The 20,003-nt window shown below is 30.4% G+C and overlaps 2 protein-coding genes across 3 annotated transcripts in view; one reads left to right on the top strand and one right to left on the bottom strand.

The window, feature by feature from the left end:
- Positions 1 to 20,003, top strand: part of LOC123656696 (calmodulin-A-like) — a 64,956-nt gene that overhangs the window by 9,112 nt on the left and 35,841 nt on the right. The window lies entirely within an intron of this gene.
- On the bottom strand, positions 1,082 to 13,813 carry LOC123656278 (troponin C-like). The gene is made up of 5 exons (XM_045591983.1): positions 13,768 to 13,813; positions 13,570 to 13,713; positions 7,835 to 7,951; positions 2,325 to 2,456; positions 1,082 to 1,344 (listed from the first exon to the last, which is right to left on the bottom strand). Exons 1-5 carry the CDS (start codon positions 13,811 to 13,813, stop codon positions 1,316 to 1,318), a joined length of 468 nt encoding a protein of 155 aa, XP_045447939.1. The 3' UTR covers positions 1,082 to 1,315.

Raw genomic sequence — 20,003 nt, 5'->3', positions numbered from 1 at the left:
ATGAAGAAAATGGTAAACGTTTCCAAACAGGAAATGACATCTTCTTCGATTTCAAAGATTTGAAATTTGGCCAGTTTATTGGGGTTGAAAAAATTGCTCTATTACCTTGAAATATGTATGTTATAAAAGGCAAGAATAATTTGTTCAAACGTTTGTACTGATATTGAAACTCAATGATGAAAAAACTATGATGGATTAAATCGTCAAATTGGTTTAAAATAATTTATTTGTAACAAACACAAATAAGTCTCAATAGTAATCCCCTAAGGATTCCCTTGTTGTTTGGATATACGAAAATCTAAACATGTATTTCGAGACGGCTAGGAAGAGCTTTCTTATATCCTACACATAGAACATTTTACCTTTGTACGGGACTTAAATAAATCCTTTAGAGAATATACAGGGTATTTTACAAATTGACCCTAGTGAGTGTCACCTAAACTTTAGCTTATTTTTAATTTATAGTTTTTTGTTTGTTTTTAAACTTTTTTCCGAGTGCCCAGTCGTTGATTATTCTATTTCTAGTACAATTACTAGATTTTCTTTACTGGATGTCACAAATGTATTGATCAATTTAACTTCGAAAAGCACTCTATTTAAGATGGACATAGGCTACATTTTATGTACATACATATATTCAGGTAGGGTAAAACAACTAGGGTCATCTTGTCATAAATAATATAGTGGAGGTTGCTTTTTACACGAGTCAACGCATTTATAGACCAGCGGTAACAGACAGAATAAGTAATGCCTTGATTGATACATTGACTGAATGAACTAGTGGGTCTAGTGGTCATTACAAATAGATGCTGAGGTACGGATTCAACCCTTGTATAAGAATATGTTTGTCTTAGGAAATATTAATTAATTAAATGGGTTTAAATTAGAAGGGAAAAGGTCAAATAAAATATCGTCTATCCCTTGTGTATAGCTAACATGGTAGAAAAACCCTCGATGATCTTCCAAGACTTTACCTACCAGTAACTATTGCTTCAACCTCATAAGATGAGACCTTTTGAATTCCACTTAATCTTACAAAGAAGTGAGAGGTCTGAATTAAAGGAAAAAAAAACTGACTGTATTAGTGGACACCTCCTTACCAATATTATTGAAGTTTATTATTATTGAAGTTTTTATTGGAGTTACAAATAAAAATTACATTCAAAAAATTATTACTGCGTGTACTTTTAATCTTCATACAATCGTGATATAAAATGGCACTATTCTTTCAAATACATATTGTAATATTGTACATTTTAAATATATTAAATGAAGCTAAGTACTTTTTTGAATCGTTAAATTACTTCAAAATTTTTTAGTCGCCAGTCATCATCTCCATGAACTCTGAAAAAAAGGAAACGAAAATGTAGTTCAATTTGAGGTAAAAAAAGAGTCTAAGGGTTTCAAATTAAGTGTTTGGTAATTTATAAAATGTATGTAACGACGATTTGATAACTGTCAATTTTCTAATTAAGACAATTGAGATAGGGCACAGCAAGAAATTTCCTGCTGAAAATAAGGAGAAGTCCGAATGGAGTAGTACCTCGACCTTACAGAAGATCACAGCTAAATAATACTGTTTTCAAGCAGTATTGTGTTCCTGTTGGTGAGTTAGGTGACCACCTGTTGTGGTGAGTTCCTGGGGGAACTGAGGATGGGGTCGGCAAAGCGCTTGCGATGCTTCTGGTGTTGCAGACGTCTGTAAGCTACGGAAATCGCTTACCATCAGGTGAGCCGTACACCTGTTTGCCGATCTAGTTACATAAAAAAAAAAACTTGAAAATTTTGCTGTGTTAATAAAATTTAATTTTCTAGTAACTATTTATAACAAAAATCCAAAATAACTCTAAATGTCTTTTGCCTGATTTATATTAAAGTTAATGATGCCATTATATTCTCCTAAAGTAAAAAAAAAAATATTCAAAAATTCGTTTTGAAACTGGACTTTTCATTTATTTTATGAATGTTTGAGAGACAAAGAATTACAACATAATTATCAATTTTTTTCCGTCAAATAGGAAATAAAACTGTTGTGATTCTTACTTATAAGCGTAAAAAATATATTAAGATTACAACTTTTGAAACACACGTCGTTTTCAGTTCGACGATAATGGGTGGAAACCATGACTTGCCAGGTTGTTTTTGATCATCCAATCCTTATCGCTTACATAAGGTATCTAGGTAGAAAAGGATTAACAAAGTTTTTTCAAACTATCTTCCGTTTTAACTCAGAAGTTGCTGAACTTTTTTATTACTACTGACAGACTAAAAGTGTTCTTTTGCGTGCGTCTGAGTATTTACGGTTATTGTTAACGTATAATTACCATCAAAATCGACAGTTCCAGAAGCATCTGTATCTATTTCAGCAATCATTTCGTTGAGTTGGTCCGGTGTCAGCTGATCATCTAAGGCTGCAAGGATTTCTCTTAAGCTGGACGTGGGGATGTAACCGTTACCTGTAATTGAGATATTCTCTTTATGATCACGATTCAGCTTATTCCATTCTGTAACATCTGCTGGCTTAGGTTTCTTTTTCCATCCAGGCAAGAATTAATAATATTGCTGTCAAATATCCTAGAAGTAAGCATATAGAAATAAATAATAGAAAAGTTATTTTTTGTTAATATCACTTTGGTGATAAAAGTGCTTAAGGTTGATGGTAAGTGGTTTCCATAATTTACGGTCTGCAACACCATGAATATTAGAAGCGTGTTGCTGACTGAATAACAAATTTTTACAATTACTAGCAGAATTTACATATATCCAGTGCTTAAAAATGAAAACAAATATATCTTATGAAATTAATGATTAAGTAATCAGAATTACAATGTAGACGACGCCTTGGCGCAGCGGTCACATCGCTGTTGCACAGCGATCGCGGGGTCGACCCCTGCACATGACAATTGTTTGTATTGGCCATACAGATGTTTGTCGTCGTCTGGGTGTTTGTGGTTGTGTATTGTGTTTCCAGACCCCCGACCCAGGAGATAATCCTACTAAGGGCCGTTAAGTATGAAGCGTTTGTTATTTTCAACTCAGTATATTTGGACAATTATTTCGTACAGAAATAAAGAACTAACTCATGATGGTTTTAATTACTTATAATTTAAGTAAACTTCTTTATCCACGCTTGACTTGGTGAATGCATGACGAAACCGTTACGAAAAGTGCGATCGGGTGAGACGAATGGAAGTTGAGAGGGAGATATAATTTAGTGAAGATAGAAAGAGAGAGAATTACGTTTCATAAGTTTGACTTCAGTCTTGTGGTCTATGTGTGGGCTTTTTTTGAAGTCTTATTTTTCATTATTATTATTACTTATATACTTGCGTCAAATCTAATTAATTAATAACTTTATTGAAAAGTCTTCAATCGACACAAATTTAAATACAATACTGATACTTTTGAATTAAATTTTCTCTTTTACTCGTCGAATTTATACTTCAAAACAAATCTAAAAGGAAATAAACATTAAAACAATAAATTTTATTATATAGCTGATGCAATTTCTAAAAGCATCCAGAATTCTTGTATCCAGAATCGATTGAACCGTTAGAAACGGTAAATGCAATACAAAATATAAATTTTCCGGAACAATAAACGTGTCAGAAACACAATAATTCGTGCCGGAACGATTTTAGACGTCACATATAAACCTAGCTCTAAAATCAAGCTTCTCCTAACAGACAGATATTTAGAAACTTCGTGTGATAATTTAAATCACAACAGATGTGACTTAAGAAGGACATAACAAACTTAGATACTTATTGTGTAGTATTAAACATTTATAATCATATTCTATTTTTATTCTTCGCTTCATGATATATATATATATATATATATATATATATATATATAAAGATATATAAAATACCTTTTAACAATAAAATGTGGGTAATTTTGTTTAATATACAAATACGGTCGTCTGTCCCCAAGGTAAGGAACTTAATATCTGTGTTGTAGATGTCAGAAGGATGATATAGACACATTTTTTTGTAATAAATGTACATACAAATAAATATATATTTAAATAAATGTCTATTAAAAAACAAGACGGAAGGAATCAAAACCACAAGCGCTGAACAGAAAGCACGGTCCTTGCACATTGCGACAAACTTGCCAATTAATGACAAATGACATAACTTACTTAGTTTTAATATATAGCTAATCATTTATTAAAAATAAGTACGTTAATGTCTATAAATATAGAAATAATACCAATAGACCTTTAAGATTAAATTGATACTGGCGTTAATAACACACCTTCTTAAATGTCCAAATAAATATTTATTAATAAAACTAGCTGTCCCTGCGACTTCGTCTGCGTGAAATTCAACAAAAAAGTTATTGCTCTGTTCGCAGAGTTATAAAATAAATAAATTCCGAAAATAAAAGTAGCCTTCTTTTGGTATCGCAGGGGAACCCATTTACGGGTGATATCCAAGACGGCCGGAGAGATTAGCCGGAACAATTAAACAGATAGACAGACAGACAGACAAAATATGTAAAAATGTTATTTTGGTATATGTACCGTGTAAACATCCATATGCATTTAGTAAAAAGCGGTTATTTTAATATTACAACAGATACACCAATTTTATTTATTTGTATATAGATAATTCTTTACAGAAACAAGCTAAGATTAGTATATTTAAAAAAATATATAGTTTTATTGTTATTTAGTGTAAAAAGTATTAAAACTATTTGCTGCATACAATTTCTAAAAGTTTATTTAAATTCAAATTTACTATCTGAACACCTTGTATTGTTAATCTCTTAAGAGTTAACTAACATAAAATTTACTACCGCGACAAGTCGCAATATTAAATTTTATGTTTACTAGTAAACGTTTCACATTTACGAAATTTAATAGTCATTTAAATGTGTTTATAACCAGAACTTTGGATATAAATTGCGTGCTGCGTTGCTTAACTAAAGAACCTGCGAAGTCTTACTCATGATAAGTTTGTAGTTCCTGTCATATGAATGAAAAAAAAAATGATGTTTTATAACCTAAGCATTACTTTTTTTATATTTGGCATCGCGCGGTTTGCGCATATGCCACTAACAAATAATCATTACTTAGTAACGGCTTTTTAACTCAAACCTACCTACCAAGTTTGTTCTAAATATTTGGTTTTATCAACAAACATACTGTACACATACTGAAAGATTATGATGTGGGAATGTCAGGATTTTTTTGTCTTCCTATCGTTTTGAAATAATAAGCATCAAAATGATAATCCATTTATAAGTCTGAAAGAAATTATTTTTATAATATATTAAACTAAACTAATGAATTATAAACATTTGCATCAATATTAATTGTAATCCTAATAACCAAATATATGTAATAAGTAAATTTAGAATAGAATTGGTTAATCTATATAAATAAAAATGAATGTTGCCAAGCGCATGACTCGAGAATGGCTTGACTAATTCAGCTATTTTTTTTGTATTTTCCTTAAGGCAAGGAAGGTTTTTATACTAAAAAATAAAAAAATAAAAAAAATGAAAAAAAATTTTACTATTAACTTTTGACAGAACGATGTCTGTCCGGGCTGCTAGTAAAAAATAAAAAGACATGAACCGACACTTCGTTAGGCATCCAAGATGTTAGTCATTTGTAAGTAAAAGTTCCTTTGGGATTTATCTATATACACAGATATACAATATATACAACAAAAAAAAAAAATTACAACTTCTGTTAAAAAAAGTGTGTGTAAGCTCCGACGCTTTCGTAATTTAATCTTTAAGATTGATTGCTGTGAGATTAAATAGTATATTTATCTCACACATATATAAATGTCACACGATTTCACTCCCAGTTCTTATAGTTTCCTTATAGCTCCCGCTAGCTGTTGTAGAACCCAAAAAAATCTTTGAGATGCTACAAACGACTTTGTCACATAAAGTTTTGAGTGAAATAATTTCAATATTAATTTAATTTCAAATTGTTTCAACGTCGCTAACACAAGTCGGGATGTTTCTCGTTAGTTCCGATAATGCAATTGTTTTTGAAACTTCGATAAAGTTGGCCATCGTCCAAGGAATCGATTGAACTGAATCGTGAACAATTATGATAGATTCGTTTTCTGTAGATATTAATATAATAAAAACTGAGACTTTCTTTTTGTATTTGAACGATTTACAGAATCTAATTTTTTTTCGTCTGTTCAAAAATTCTATTTATGGCTGAAGGCTATAGAAATTGCTTTGACTGTTAAGAGTAGAAAAATAACTACGAATGCGGGAACCACGCGAGTGTAGTTTCTATTTACCATGCTTAAACTAAAAAAATATCGTAATGCGCTTAATACAGGATGTTGTAATCCAATATAGATAGTTTAATGATAGCTTATAGAAGTCATAAAGTCGCTTTCATAATACTAAGCTAATGCTAAGGTGAGTTATAGTAAAGAATTTTTTTAATTTATATGTTACTTCGGTACTTTTGACTGGGTGGACCGATTTATTGATTTATACCTACTGATTTTGATGAGTCTTGTTTAAATCGAAAGCGGATGCGTGCGCCTTGTAGTCTTATTTAAATTTGATTGAGATCTAATGACTTCCTTTTGAGTAGTCTTTGATAACGTGTACTAAATTGACTACTTTTTTCGTCTATGTTCGTTGTATTACTTGTCGATGTAATTGAAGTTGTTTTTTTTTTATTTCCAAGTAAATACAATTATAGTATACATAATTAAATTTAATTCTTTATTTAAAACGCAAAACCATTTATCATTGCATCTAATTGCCTGGTTTGATTTTTCTACCATTATTAAATACGTAACCTTGTATAAAATATTGTTAACTGAGGTAGGGCACATCAGGAAGTAGCCTGCTCAAAATCTTGAGCAGCCCGACTGTGGAAGTACCGTAATCTAAGAAAAGATCACAGCTAAATAATACTGCTTTTTAACCAGTGTTGTGGTCTTGTGGTGAGTAAGGTGACCAAGCTCCTTGGAGGGTTTGGCGGTAGGGTCGGCAACACGCTTGCGATGCTTCTGGTGTTATAGGTTCGGTATCTTCGGTATCTATAAGCTACAGTGTTCGCTTACCATCAGTTGAGCAGTACGCTCGTTTGCCGACCTTGTTATATAAAAAAATCTAATAATAAAAATCATTTTCCTAATTTTTTCCTGCAAGACAAGTTTCTCGATATTTTATTTAACGCACACGGCGTGTAATTGAACTTGCCTGGATTTGCTAATGCAGCGTTATGTAAATCAGAATATTTTATTTCCCAATGCGATATCCAAACTTTCTGGCGAATACCACATAAATATTGTAAGACGTATATCTCTTTGGAACGTGTTAACACAGCTTCACTGTGGAAACAGAACTTGTTTCCAAATTTCTAGTAATATTTCACTAAGTTTTCTACTAAGCCAAACATGGATATTTTTTTCAACCTTAACATATGGTATTTAGTAGCCTTACATAAATAAACGCTTCACACTCAACGGCCCGTAGGAAGATTTTTTCCAATGTCAGGGATCCGGAAACATACATACAATACAAGTTACAGAAAAAAAAATGTTTTTAGTGTATGTAGTGGTCATGATATGAAAATAAATGATTTTTTAACTAAGCAGTGCCCAGCTTCAAAAAGACTCGTAAACTTTTTTAAATAGAAAATTAGATGTTCTATCCACTGAATCCTCTCGGCTATAAGATATTGGATACTTTTTTGATTGCATTTATGCAATAAATAGGTTACTTATTCAATAACCCAAGGATCTATTTTATAAAATCTAAAGCATCTACCTCATTATAGACAATATATATTCTAATAGATTTTCCGTTGCAACTTATTGCCAAGTCTTACCTTCTTTGTCGTAAAGTCTAAAAGCCTCCTTGAGTTCTTTTTGCAAGGCCTCGTCATCTTCATCCAAAAAGTGTGTCGCAACACGAACGAATGAGTCAAAGTTCAACTTTCCTGAACCTGAAATTTATATGGATTAAATAATATTTAATTTTCACTTATTTTTTTTCATTTCGATACTTTACATTATTATCCATATTTACAATTTACAACTTAGAAACGAAATAGTTACAGACAGTTGCAGTATAAAGCTTGTCCGTTCTTTAGTTTTTATGTGACTTTGTAAAAAAAAAATTTAAATTATTTCTTCTTATAAACTTCATAGATACATAATTTGGTTTGGCAAATTATCAAAAAGGAATAACGTATTTGATACGCATGAACAAAAAAATAAACAAATATTGATATAGACTATTCTAATTGTAGAGTAATAAAATTACCTGGGTGAACGAGCTCAGCGGGGTATTTTTAGTAAATCGTGAAGGATTAGTAGTAGAAGAGAGAGTTAAAATGATTCGCTGCCGGTTTGGATGAAGTCTTTTTTAACCGACTTCAAAAAAGGAGGAGGTTACTCAATTTGGCCGGAGTCAACTTAATATATATATATATATATATATATTTAAAAAACTATATGTATATATATATAGTTTTTTTGTTGGAAAGGAGATATCCCTGGTGTGGTACCATCATAAGGAAACCAGGATCTGATGATGGGATTCCAGAGAAATCGAGGGAAACTCTCGAAAATCCGCGTCACTTTTTACTGGGTGTACCGATTTTGATGATTTTTAACTTAATCGAAAGCCGATGTTTATCATGTGGTCATATTTCATCGAGATCTGATTACAACTTTGGAGTAATATTTGATAATCCGTATTTCTTAACTATTTTTTCGTGTAACTACATTGAACTACTTGATTTTACTTGTCGATGTAATTGTAGTCGATTTTTTTTCGTTTGCCTGCAAACCCAATTATTAATAATGAATTAACGCAAAATAAAAATAAAAAATAACGCTAAATTAAAAATTGATACAAAATATACAATTACAAGATTGAGAGTAATTGCTTCTCAAAAACTGATAGGCGCTCCAACAAATCTTGTTTTTTTTGAAACTCATATTTAAATACGAATTACATATTTATAAAATATGAATAATATTTTTTTTTTACCGACAATAATACAAAATATAAAAATATATAAAAAATCAAAAATAAAAAATAATTAAAAAATAATAATGATAAAATCTGAATAATATTTTTAAATTTTACAGACATAATAATAAAAAATAAGAACTGCCCATTTAAATAAAAAATAACGAGTGCAATTAGAAAAAAAAGAAAAAATAATTGATGAGGGACATGGGGATCTGAACCACGATCTTCTCGGTTGATTTCCCACCGAGCTATTGCAACTAAATTGACAGATGCGAAATTTACCTTCGTTCTAGCGATATTTTTTCACTCCCTAAAAACAGGGATAAAACGACATTTTCTAAAAATGAATCCTAGCTAGATGGATTTATCTCCCCCGAAATCTCCTATATACTAAATTTTATGAAAATTGTTGGAGTCGTTTCCGAGATTCAGATTCTATATATATACAAGAATTGCTCGTTTAATAGTATAAGATAAGATGATGACTTAATATTTAAAGATTAATAACCGTCCTCTTACATATATTGGCAATGAAATTGCATCTAAATCCGTATCTCATTCAATTTATCTTAGATAGAATTTACCAAAACAAACAAAACATGATTTTACTGCCTGAAAAAAGGTGAAAGTAGTAAGGAACATATTCTCCAAAAATTCAGGGTAACCATTTTAGAGCATTAAAATAAAACTACTATGCATCGACAAATATACTTATTAAAAATCTCTAAAGTATTCAAATGGAAGTAAAACCATGAGAAACGTATTTCATACGAAAAAGGAAAGCTTTTAAATTGAAAACGTTTAAAGAAATGTCAAGTTGATTTTAAAAACCTTCACAATGATGGTCGATGAAGAGCGTAATAAACATCAAGTGTATTGAACTTTTAAAATCTTTTTTGAAACAAAGTAAAACTGACCTTTCATATGGAACGTGTACACGTATTAACATTTTTTGTCAAGAGTGAAAATGATCTGCGTAACATGTTGTATGGAACACAGTTTATATTTGAGTGAGAGATGACATATGATGGAAGGTTAATGAGAAATCAAACCCAATGGAAGTCGATCTAAGACCATCTGGCTCAAAGGACCAAATAACCATATTGATTATAAAGTTCTTTTTTTTTTAATATTAAATATGAAATTCTAAAATTATAATAAAAAGAGTGAGAGAGAATAAAATAGTTAATACTGTTTATCGGTCTCCTTGCTATTAAATAGGCTAATTATTTATTGGAATGAAATGTATAATTCCTTACTTAAATTCCTGTCAACACGATAATTATGAGGTTTAAAACAATATAATTTCTCGAGAAGTGTGTCACCAATGATAAAGCCACGATAAAATTCCTTTATACCTGTTAATGTCAATATTACCTGAAATAGTATATTTAAGGGTCTGTATTTGGGAAAAGATCATATGTATATTCAAGAAGTAGGATACAAAGCACGTTTTTCATTAATGAAACGATCGATTACAAATCTCAGGTGAAAGGAAACATTTAAATGAATAAAGTTTACTAATGTACGAATCAGAAACAGTTAAATCCTTGTTATAATTATGTTATAAGTTATCGAAACTAGGTAAAATCCATTCAAGCTACGTTTACAACTACTAAGCACTATATGGAATTTAGTGAATAGTTGACAGTGTTGAATGTGAACATTAGGAAAGTTTAACATCGGATTATACCGGTGAGGAGTAGTTTGTTATTTTGTCGTCTGAGTGCTGGGTGACTGTGGCTTTTGGTACTTCGCATTATTTGTAAGTGTTTTGATTAAAATTAGTGGTAGTGGATTGGTCTACCATCGAAAACTTTTCCTTTTAGTAACTCCATACTAATGTAACAATATTTACAGTTTGTACTAATGTATATCCATTAACACGAAGCCGTTGCAGGGCAGTGGGAAGGATAGAGCACAAACTTATCTTATTATAAGAAACCTTTCTTTTTGGAAGAGACATTTTTCTATCAGTAGAACTTTTGCAGTTTGTTACAATAAAACTATGTGACGGGCATTTGAAACTCGAAAGCTAAAAGCTTTTAAGGCTTTTTGATCTATTTCTATCTTTCTTGAAATCAAGAAAAGTTTATTAGGAAAACAATTTCGAAATTTGAAAAATTTAAATTTCGAGCAAAAAGTTTTACTGGTTACCTTTGCGTAAGTAAAACTAATTTGATCGTTCTTCAGTCTTCTTTTGTAAATCAAAAGTTAACTTTTGATTTATTTAGTTTTTTTGTAAAATAACTGGAATCGAAATTTTATTCGCAAGGTTCAACCATGTTCTGTGTATGGACAAATACTTGCATACTTAAACAATTATTATTAAAACGATAGCTATACAAATAATTACTAGGCATATTATAGCGTTGTTGTGGGAAGCTGTGGTGCTAGACATTGACAAAATTAAATAATAGTTCTGAAAAGTAAATAATTCTTAAAACTCATCAATTTTAGCAGTTTCACCATTATTCAGTTTTCTTTTCTGCTAGGTAATTTTTAGTAACATATTTTTTATAGAATTGTGTATAATGTTATATTATATGCTCTGCGGTTTCATTTGCGCTAATTTGAGGGAGAAAACCTACTAAAACATTATATAGCCTATTTGCCTTCCTCGGCAAATGGACTATCCGATACAAAAAAAAAAATCGATTTGAAGCAGTATATCCTGAAATTAGCGCCTTCAAATAAACAACCAAACTCTTCAGATTTATTATATAACTAGCTACAGATTGAGATTTAAAGATTATGTTATTAACAGAATAGACATTTAGGTTTTATAAGAACCGTAAACGTATTTAAATACCTAAGTGGAATTAGAACAGATAATATATATGAATGAAAAATCAAAACCAAAGATCAATTGTATTTATATGAGAACTTTTAAAGCTGATTTATCTAATAATAAAGCTCCTAGATGACATTTTAACTATATTGTATTTCTGTAATGAATGCAAGGAATAGTGAAATAAATAAAATATAAAAATTAAGTTACTTTATCGAACGTATGTAACATATTGTTTCTTAATGAAATACTGCTAGATTGAAGGCGTTATCTTCTATTTTCTCCTAGAAGGAGAAGGGTTCAAGTTTAGTCATTCAGCTGCTCTAAATAAATATTTTGTTACTTTACGATGTCATAGAATTGGGTAATAACTTAATGCTTACACTGTCTTTGTCTGTCTGTAATTTAAATGCTTATGATAAAGCAAAATGTTTTTTTTTTTAGTTTGAATGCATAAATCGTGATATTTGACACCCGTTCGATTTTCAAAAATATTTTACGAAAATGAGTTACATAAATACAATAAAATATGAATAATTAAAAAAGAGAACAATAATAAATACGAAAAGTGGGGTTCAAAGGGGGGGGGGGGATAAAAGTTAATCATACAATCTAACGTAAAGACTTTAAGCACTGAAAAAAATTAATGAACATATTTTTTTTATAATAAATCTGTCGTGTTTTTGAGTAATGAAAATATTTGCTGTAATTGACCGAATAAGTAGTAAACAAAATTTTCCTACCGTACATGATATAGCCTTGAATAATATTACCGCTTAAGGCGTGTTCAATCCTAAACGCCCTTTAAGGGTCGTTGAGGGCACAAAGTATACAGAGTGATGGCACTTCTGGCACATATAATATACATTTTAGGTATATTACGTTTTTATTTCATTGAATATATCTTGTATTTTGCAGATTGTATTTAACTGTGGAAGGAAGTAGTCGTTTGAATTATAGGTAATGGGATGTATGAGTTTTTTAAATCTATTATTACCCGAAATTGTAAATAAAAACATCTAATATTAGTTTCAAAAAAATTGATTAATAGTAAAAATGCTAGTACTATTTTTTGTAACTTTTGTTTTCTTCGAAAATCAAATTTAGCTAAATACGTGATCATTTATTTATAAGCTGACCTAAGACTATGTCCAGTTGACTTGACAGTAGTAAAATCACACTAATAAGAGAAAAATGTCGTTCGAAGGAAATTAGCCGTGATGTTTGTGTCACAGCTCAACTGATGCCCAAAACTTTGGTACTGTATATTTCGTCACGGCTATCATGACTCTTTGATGAGGGGAGACATTTTTGACGAAGCGACGGAAATAGCACCTGGGAAACCGTAAAGTGTTCAAAGTCATCTGTTTAATGTTTGAGCGTTTCTTGAAAGTGTTGACGATTTTATGACATTGTTTGCAACAGATGAAGTTAGATTAAACGAGTTAAGAAATAGGAGCGAAGTGTTTGTCAATGGTGCTTAATTTAAAAATATATGGTTTGTAGACTAAAAGTGAGATGTCAAAGTTTTTGATCAATTAAGGTTTTATTCACAAAATTTAAAATAGGTTGAAATTTTGACAATATACAAAAAAAAAAATCTAAAGCGGATGTAATTTTATTTACACTACTTAATAGAAATGGAAAAAATAAACAGTTTTCCACAAAAAATCCTTTCAAAGTAATTGTAAAACTGAAGAAGCTTTAAGGATGTTATTTATTCATTTATTTACTACTTTGTTGCATAGGGCGAAAAGAAAAGGACATATTTTAGTAAAATATCCACAAACCGTCAACATCCTCGTTGTCCAGCATCTGATCCAGTTCATTGTCGTCATAGCTGTGGACCATCGTGTTCAGAATTGTTCTGACTTTCTCCTTCTCGATACGACCTTGCTTGCTCGAGTCGAACATGCTGAAGGCGCGTCGTAGCACTACGAAGCAAACATTTTGAGAAATTAAACGAGGAGAGTTTTAGTAGACTTAACCATATGGCTGTACAATGTTGAACTGTAAATACTGTAAATAGTCCATCATTACAGATCTAGTTTATTTATTACATCCGTTAAAGGATTAGGGGAACACCCAGACCATGGCAAACAACCGTGAACTGGGTGTTTGTGCAGTCCTAGTGGATCTCCGCACCGTGCCTCGGACAGCACGTTAAGCCGTACCAGTTGTTATCATGTACACCTGATAGCGAGCGTTACTCATAGTAGGGAATAAATCTATAGGAGGTATACAAACAGATATATATTTAGAGCAGCTTGGTAGATTAAGGTCTGATCCTTCTGCTACACGAGGAAAGAGGCCTATACTCAGCAGTGGGATATTACAGGCTGAAGCGATTATACGTACGACGTCAATTTCTTTTTTCAAACATTAGTATTATCAAATAGTATAAAAATATGAGAAACGGAAATCGCGATTCATTATTGATTTTGGCATTAATAGTTAGTCATCATTTTAGTATTCAGAAATGAATTGCATCTAAAGCTTGGCCTTAATACAAAATCGATATCAGAATTTCTCGTTTGTAGGGAATGGTTTGTTTGAACCTCTTATTTCTATCTGAGTGGAATTTGAAATCCTAAGGTTTACCGGTGTCTCGTACTATTATTGAATTTAAAATATTCTTAATTTAATTTTAAATGAAGTATAATCTAGATTGACTAATTCTAAATTATCAAATTATAAAATAAGTACATCACATTTTATACAGTAGTAAAATACAACTTAAAGTTTTAATTAGTAGATCGGATAGTAATTACCAGACCGGCTTGAAGCTGAAATTATTATAATACTATTATTTAATTTTAATATTAACCAATATTATATGTCTTGGAAGTAAAAATTAATGAAACTACGATGAAGTTTGAAACACCTAAGCTGTTGCAAAGATTGATTCTTCAAATATTTAACGATAAATTTTCAAATATTTTTTCTATCTCTTTCTATTTTTTATATATTTCTATATATTAATAAAATTTTGACGTTAATTAAAATCTTATCTAGTATGAATATCACGATTAAATGCGTAAAACATTTTCTGAATTATCTCTGACAGCTTGCATGATCTTTTTTCGAAAGCGGTAACTTTTTCTATATCACCGGATCAGCGGCGTCATGTCAATAGTTCACTGTGGTAAGGTATGACTGTATCTGTCATCTCAATTGTGAAGGGCTCTGAGCTAGCGCCCTAATATAATGTATATAAGATATTTTTTCTATGTTATTACGAATACCAATCTTATATATCTCACTAGCTACGCCTCGCGGCTTCAGCCGCGTAATTTTTGAGGAATATTGGGACAAATTATTCTGGTTGATTACAATTAGTTTAGTAGTTTTTGCGTAAAAGAATAACAAACATCCACCCGTCGCTCCTTCCTCACAAATATTTGATTTTAAAATGTTAGTAGAATATCCTGTTTATTAAAGAGGGTTTAATTAGTGTAATATTTTATTATATATTTGTTTATACTCGTATTAATAATAATTTTTTTTTACTGATAGTTACATATTTTATTAAATTTATTTATATTAATTTATTATTAATATTATTCAATATTTTATTTATTTATTTAAATATGTTATTAACCTCCTTCATCCCCCCCACTTATAACTGAGAGGTATGAAAAATTAACGTTGGCCGATTCTCATCATCATCATCATCATTACAGCCTATACAGTCCACTGCTGGACATAGGCCTCCACAAGTTTACGCCAAAAATAACGTGAACTCATGTGTTTTGCCCATAGTCACCACGCTGGGCAGGCGGGTTGGTGACCGCAGTACTGGCTTTGTCGCACCGAAGACGCTGCTGCCCGTCTTCGGCCTGTGTATTTTAAAGCCAGCATTTGGATGGTTATCCCGCCATCAGTCGGCTTCTTAAGTTCCACGGTGGTTGTGGAACCTTGTTATCCCTTAGTCGCCTCTTACGACACCCACGGGAAGAGAGGGGGTGGCTAAATTCTTTAGTGCCGTAGCCACACAGCCGATTCTCAGACCTATCCAATATACACAAAAAATTTCATAAAAATCGGTCCAGCCGTTTTGCAGGTGTACCTATTTTAACTAAAATTGTGACACGAGAATTTTATATATAAGAATATTAAAGTACTTTGTAAATAAACGCTTCTTTCTCGCCCATAAAAAAGATGGCTGAAGAAATTGCACTATCCGACTGATGATCGCAGTTGGATACGTGTGTAAAAATCAATGGTAAAATACAATAAAATGTAACGGGTCGTTTGACATAAAAATAATAATCTTTTTAGAATTTACTATAGTTGCATAAATAATTTAGGTGAGCTACATAAATTTCGATACACGATACGTTGCCCATTATGGACTTGCTCGTACCACTGGATGATAAATGGCTTAGAATGAAAATTTGTATGCAATTTGCGACCTAACCTTTGTATGAAAAATGCTTCCATTAAAATTTTAGATTTTCAAACTTTTAACGTAAAACACAATTTAAGAAACTAATAAAATTTTAAACCTTTTCTTAAAAATAGCCTTCCTGGTACAAATATTAATGAAATATCAGTTTGATTATAAAAATATTAGGCTGACCTTTCAAAAAGTTTATAATTGTTTGTGGTAACTTCACATCAACTGTTATTAATAACTAACCAAAAATTTTACACTTAATACGATAATTTAAAAATAGTTTTGAAGCCCACGTGATATTTTTTTTACAACACTCTTAGTCCTTAATATAAAGATAATCACTAATTTATTTCAAGTTATAAATAAAATGATTGTATACAATATTAATTGAGATTATGATGACACTTAAGTCTTATGTTACCCGAATTTTAATATTTTAGATACAGTTCTAACAATGCGGGTAAAAAGAGCAGATAATATTTTTTATTTTTTATTTTACGACATTTTACTGTAAATTAATGTTTAAAACGTGACGTTTCATATTTTTATAAACTCTTTATGTCAGCGAGTATAATTTATGCTTTTATTTTTTTATATTATGGTAATTAATTTAATATCATATGACAGTGGATAAGTCCGTGGTATATTACCTGAAAAATAAATCTGTTTTTTTTTTTAATATTCATATATTTTGTAATTTACATATCCTATTAAGCAAATTTTCAGTGGCAGAGTTTTGTAGCCTACATTTTAAATATGTAAAGCGGTTTTTTTTAATTCGTTTTTTAATTTTTGAGATTGAACCAAAAATTAGCATTTTATTATTAGAGCAAAATGATATATCAAATCGATGAATTTTTATTTAGTCGTAATACAATCGAAAAGAAAGATTTGAAATTTTCCTAAATATTTAAGATCTATCCTTTACATATTTTTTTTATTGCCTTTTTATATGTTTCCAGTATTTTAATATTTTTATATAATATTATAATAATTATATCTGTTATTAATACTACGGTAAAAATAATAATTTAGATCACTTACTTGTTATCTGCTCGTCATCTATTTGATTCGTCTGCTATAATATAAAAAATAAATTTTTACACCAATTAATAAAGTGTACAAAAAATAAAAACGTAGATATTTTTTAACTTAAAAAGAAAAAAAACATGATCGTTATTCTGAATTTAAATATAAAAAATAAAATAAAAACACGTATAATTTGTATTATAAGCCTAAAACGCACCATATTTTAAAATTCGGGTTAGCTCCTTATACCACGAAACACGGTATAATCGACGCGTGCCGAAACCAACTGGCGAGTATGGTACATGAGGCATAAATGAGATGTGATATTGAGATGGTAGTCATTATTTTAGGTACACAAACGCGAAGACATCTAATTACAAAACAAAAAATTATTAAATGGCTATAAAAGGAGTCATTTACATGTATGTTTACATATTAAATGTTATTCTTATTGACAAATTGTGTGTATATTATTTAAGGAAAGCAAGTCTATAATATATGTAGGATATATTTTCATTCATCTCAAAGCAGCTTGTAAGACTTTTTTTAACATTCGAGCTGCTAAAAACAAGAAAAACAGACCTGGCAAAATTTTAGCGGTACATAATCTTAGTTAAAAAAATTAGTAAAAATTAAAAAAAAAATAACAATTAAATATTCGATACAGGTTAATAGAAAGTTATATAATTCTCTAGGTAAATAACTTCTGACATGATTAACGCTTTAGCTTGTAATATCCCACTGCTGGGAATAGGCCTGTTTCCCCATGTAGGAGAAGAATCAGAGATTGATCCACCACATTGCTCCAATCCGGGTTGGCGGATATATTCCCTACTATGAGTAACGATTGCTATCAGGTGTACATGGTAACAACCGGGACCGACGGCTTAACGTGCTCTCCGAGGCACGGTGGGGAGATCCATAAGGACTGCACAAACACGCACCACTGTAAACATCTGTATGGCCAATACAAATGTTAGTCATGTGCGGGGATCGAACCCGCAGCTGCCAACGCAACAGCCACATACCAATGCTGTGACCGTTGCGCTATATGATTGCAGAATATAATTAAAAAATATGGACAGATTATATTCAAAATACGCTTTCTACGATTTTTGAGTCGTCCACGATTTGATTTACTTCAGTGGGCCGTTTTAATTGTCAAATGATCGGATAGCACCCAATAGTACATGAAATATATTTCTTTATTAAAAAAAAAATCTCAACATACTTTTACTAAATCATATGATTTTTATAGATCGTTAGTCAGCTCAATCATACATAAGTAATAAGCACTATATTTTGTTCTGTCAACATGAGTTCAAACTCGTTACACAACAAGAACAAAGCTCAAATGAAATATAGGTGAACAAACAATAAAGTTTCTGAATGTCTAAATTTACATAATTATATACACAAGTACCTAATATTAAAGAAATTTAATTAAGTGATGGCCACGCTAGATGTCGCTATTGCGATATAAAGCTGAAATAATTTTCGGAAACATGAACAACTCGTTAGCGACCAACCGCACGGTTATTGCGTGTAACAATAAATTTTCAACATTCATACAAAATTTCCTCAAGGAGTTTTTTTATGTCTTCGTAAAAACATTATCACATCAACATTCGTAATGTTTGCTCATTATTTTACGAGTTTCTAAAGATAAAACAGAAAGAATAGTTTCGTTAATTTTTATTCTATTACTAATGGCTGTCAGTTTAAAAAGCGCGAATAAAACTAATAAAATTTGATTTATTTACAATTATAATGATATATATAATATATGATATTATATTATATAATATATGATATTATATTATATAATATATGATATTATATTATATAATATATGATATAAAAACATTTAACTAGAAAATGGAGTCTGTTACAACCGTTCGCTTATCATGTATATGTTTGCTTATTATGTATCGCAAATCATCGTAATAATGTAACATTCTATATTTTGATTCGTATTTCAATTCTTTCAAGATGTCTTATTTTAACTGAAAGTCAGTTTAACTTTTTACTTCACACAAATTTACAAAGTCGCTAGTTGCAACAGATCGTGTGGATTTATCATGAGTTTATTATAAATATATCAATTGTAATACAGTTAAATAAACAAAGATTTCGTTTTATTTTGTAATGTAAATCATGCGTGTTAACATTTAACTTTTTACGATATCGCATTCTTTTGTTTTTGTGTACCTTTTTCACAACGAACTGTAAAAGACCAACCAGAAAATAAGTAAAAAAAGACGACTCCCAAATTGATTTCTGGTTAAGATTATGTTAAAAGACGTTAATTCGGTTAAATATTAATAATAATGGTAAGCGTTTAGTTGCACTATTTTTTATGCAAGACACAGCATTTTTTAACCGAGTTCAAAAAATTAGATGTGTAGCAATTCAACTCTTTTTTTTTAAATAATTTGCTTTTTAGGGAAATTTCCTTAAGACGTGACCTAATTTGTTATGATTTACAGTTTTTTAAGTCATGAACTTGCTTAGTTTCTTATCGATTCATCTCAGCAGTATTTACATTCCGAATTTGCAGTTGTTTCACCATAACAATATCTAATAAATTATAATGAATATTATAAAAATTAATTAAGGTAATGAATAATAGTTCTTAAAATGACATTTCTAAAGTACTTCTGTAGGTTATATGTATAAATAAATTTTCGATTCATCATTCATCATCATTATTCCAGCCTATTGCAGTCCACTGCTGGACATAGGCCTCCACAAGTTCGCGCCAAAAATGCGTGAACTCATGTGTGTTGCCCATAG

Source organism: Melitaea cinxia, chromosome 9, assembly GCF_905220565.1.
Source record: "Melitaea cinxia chromosome 9, ilMelCinx1.1, whole genome shotgun sequence".
In the NCBI taxonomy this organism is placed as follows: domain Eukaryota; kingdom Metazoa; phylum Arthropoda; class Insecta; order Lepidoptera; family Nymphalidae; genus Melitaea; species Melitaea cinxia.
Note: the sequence above shows the minus strand (reverse complement) of the source record. Positions and strands in the feature narration are given on the sequence as shown.

What these genes read in the sequence shown, in the direction of transcription:
- LOC123656278 (XM_045591983.1), bottom strand. Translation starts at nt 13,813, where the DNA reads ATGGACTATTTACAGTATTTACAGTTCAACATTGTACAGCCATATG. An exon ending in TAGACTTTACGACAAAGAAG is followed by an intron (nt 2,457 to 7,834) that starts GTAAGACTTGGC and finishes TCTCAATTACAG; the next exon opens with GTAACGGTTACATCCCCACG. An exon ending in TGGAACTGTCGATTTTGATG is followed by an intron (nt 1,345 to 2,324) that starts GTAATTATACGT and finishes CCTTTTTTTCAG; the next exon opens with AGTTCATGGAGATGATGACT.